The sequence below is a fragment of the Charadrius vociferus genome, unplaced genomic scaffold (assembly GCF_000708025.1).
Source record: "Charadrius vociferus isolate BGI_N301 unplaced genomic scaffold, ASM70802v2 scaffold366, whole genome shotgun sequence".
Classification (NCBI taxonomy): domain Eukaryota; kingdom Metazoa; phylum Chordata; class Aves; order Charadriiformes; family Charadriidae; genus Charadrius; species Charadrius vociferus.
In genome coordinates, this window is record NW_009648900.1 from 517,596 (window position 1) to 518,965 (window position 1,370).

The 1,370-nt window shown below is 53.6% G+C and overlaps 1 protein-coding gene across 1 annotated transcript in view; it reads left to right on the forward strand.

Annotated features, from left to right (window-relative positions):
* The first annotated feature begins 860 nt into the window (after nucleotides 1–860).
* The window catches only part of EVX1 (even-skipped homeobox 1), a 3,401-nt gene continuing 2,891 nt past the window's right edge, over nucleotides 861–1,370 (forward strand). The window contains exon 1 of the mRNA XM_009887196.1: nucleotides 861–1,364. Within this exon, the coding sequence (XP_009885498.1) occupies nucleotides 861–1,364 (504 nt within the window). The remainder of the gene's footprint in view (nucleotides 1,365–1,370) is intronic.

Here is a 1,370-nt window from a genome sequence, read left to right on the forward strand (position 1 = left end):
TAACCACAGTTACGAAAAGTGACATGGTTGTATCTTTTCAGCTGTAAAATGCAATAAATATGTAACCGCATTTCCAAATTTGAAACTAACGTTTTAATCTCAGACAATAAAAAGCAATAACAGTTATACGAATAGGAACCGATGTTGAACCAGAACAAGAAGTCAAAGCTATTTGTACATTCAAATGTCAGCAGCGCATTTCCTTATCCTCAAGTTTGCAAAGGATTCTTAAAGTCTTATATATGCAGTTATGCGGAAGCTGATTGCCAGCAATAAATAATGCATCCGAGGAAGAGGCTTGAGTACGTATCTTCTCACTTCCAGGATGCGGCTAGGGATCTTCGCCTCAAATCTACATCAAGGTTGTGGCTTAAAGCAGTCAAAAGGCTATTTAATTGTCAAGCCAGGCTTCCCCCTGCGGAACTCTCTCCGCATGTTACAACCTCTTTGCAGCTCAGCTCCATATGCATCTCTTTTTCACACTTCCCTCTCCATCTCGGGCTCCTACACCTGGTGCATCACGCATTTAGCCCATTAGCTCCGGCTCTTCCTTTCATCTTCCCCATGGCAGACGTTTCTATTTATCCACTGGCAATCAATGTGTGGCGTCACCGGTGGTACTGTAATGACGACTGCACCATTGAGGATGACAGCTTAGAAAGAAGAGGGCAATGGTGATCCCTCCCAGAGCAGCACAGCAGAGTGTAGCGCTCGCATCACAAGGTCACCCTATCTCACCGCTTGCTCCTCTGCATTGGCAGGAGAGGGTTGCTGGGTTTGTACAAGGCTGGGGCGGGAGCGGGAGGGAGGGGGGGAAGATATCTGGATTTTTTTTCCCCCCTCCCTTAAGCAAAGCCACAATGGAAACCAGGAAGGAGATGGTGATGTTTCTGGAAGGGACACAACTTGGCGCTCTAGTTGGCAAGAGGGTGCCTAATTTGCCCGAAGCAGTGGGGAGCCCCGCTCCGGAGCCGCAGGAGAAGATGATCCATCGCAACTGCCTCAGCCCCAGACCTGGCCCCTTGTCGTCCCGGGAGAGAGGAGGAGGAGGTGGCGGAGGAGAAGACGAAGAGGAGGTGGAGGTGCTGCCGGGGACAGGGACGGTGCCGGAGAGCCGCTCGGCGGCGGCAGCACTGCTTTCGGCCGGACAGCAGCCCCCCGCCCTGGAGCCCCCCTCCAGCAAAGGGCAGCAGAGCAGCTCGGACACCGAGTCGGATTTCTATGAGGAAATCGAGGTGAGCTGCACCCCGGACTGCGCCACGGGGAGCGCCGAGTACCAGCACAGCAAAGGTACCCAACTCCTTCCCATGCCTCCAGCCCCTCGCCCGCTCCGGGGCTGGGGGGCAGCACTGGGGGGGCGGGAAGTGGGA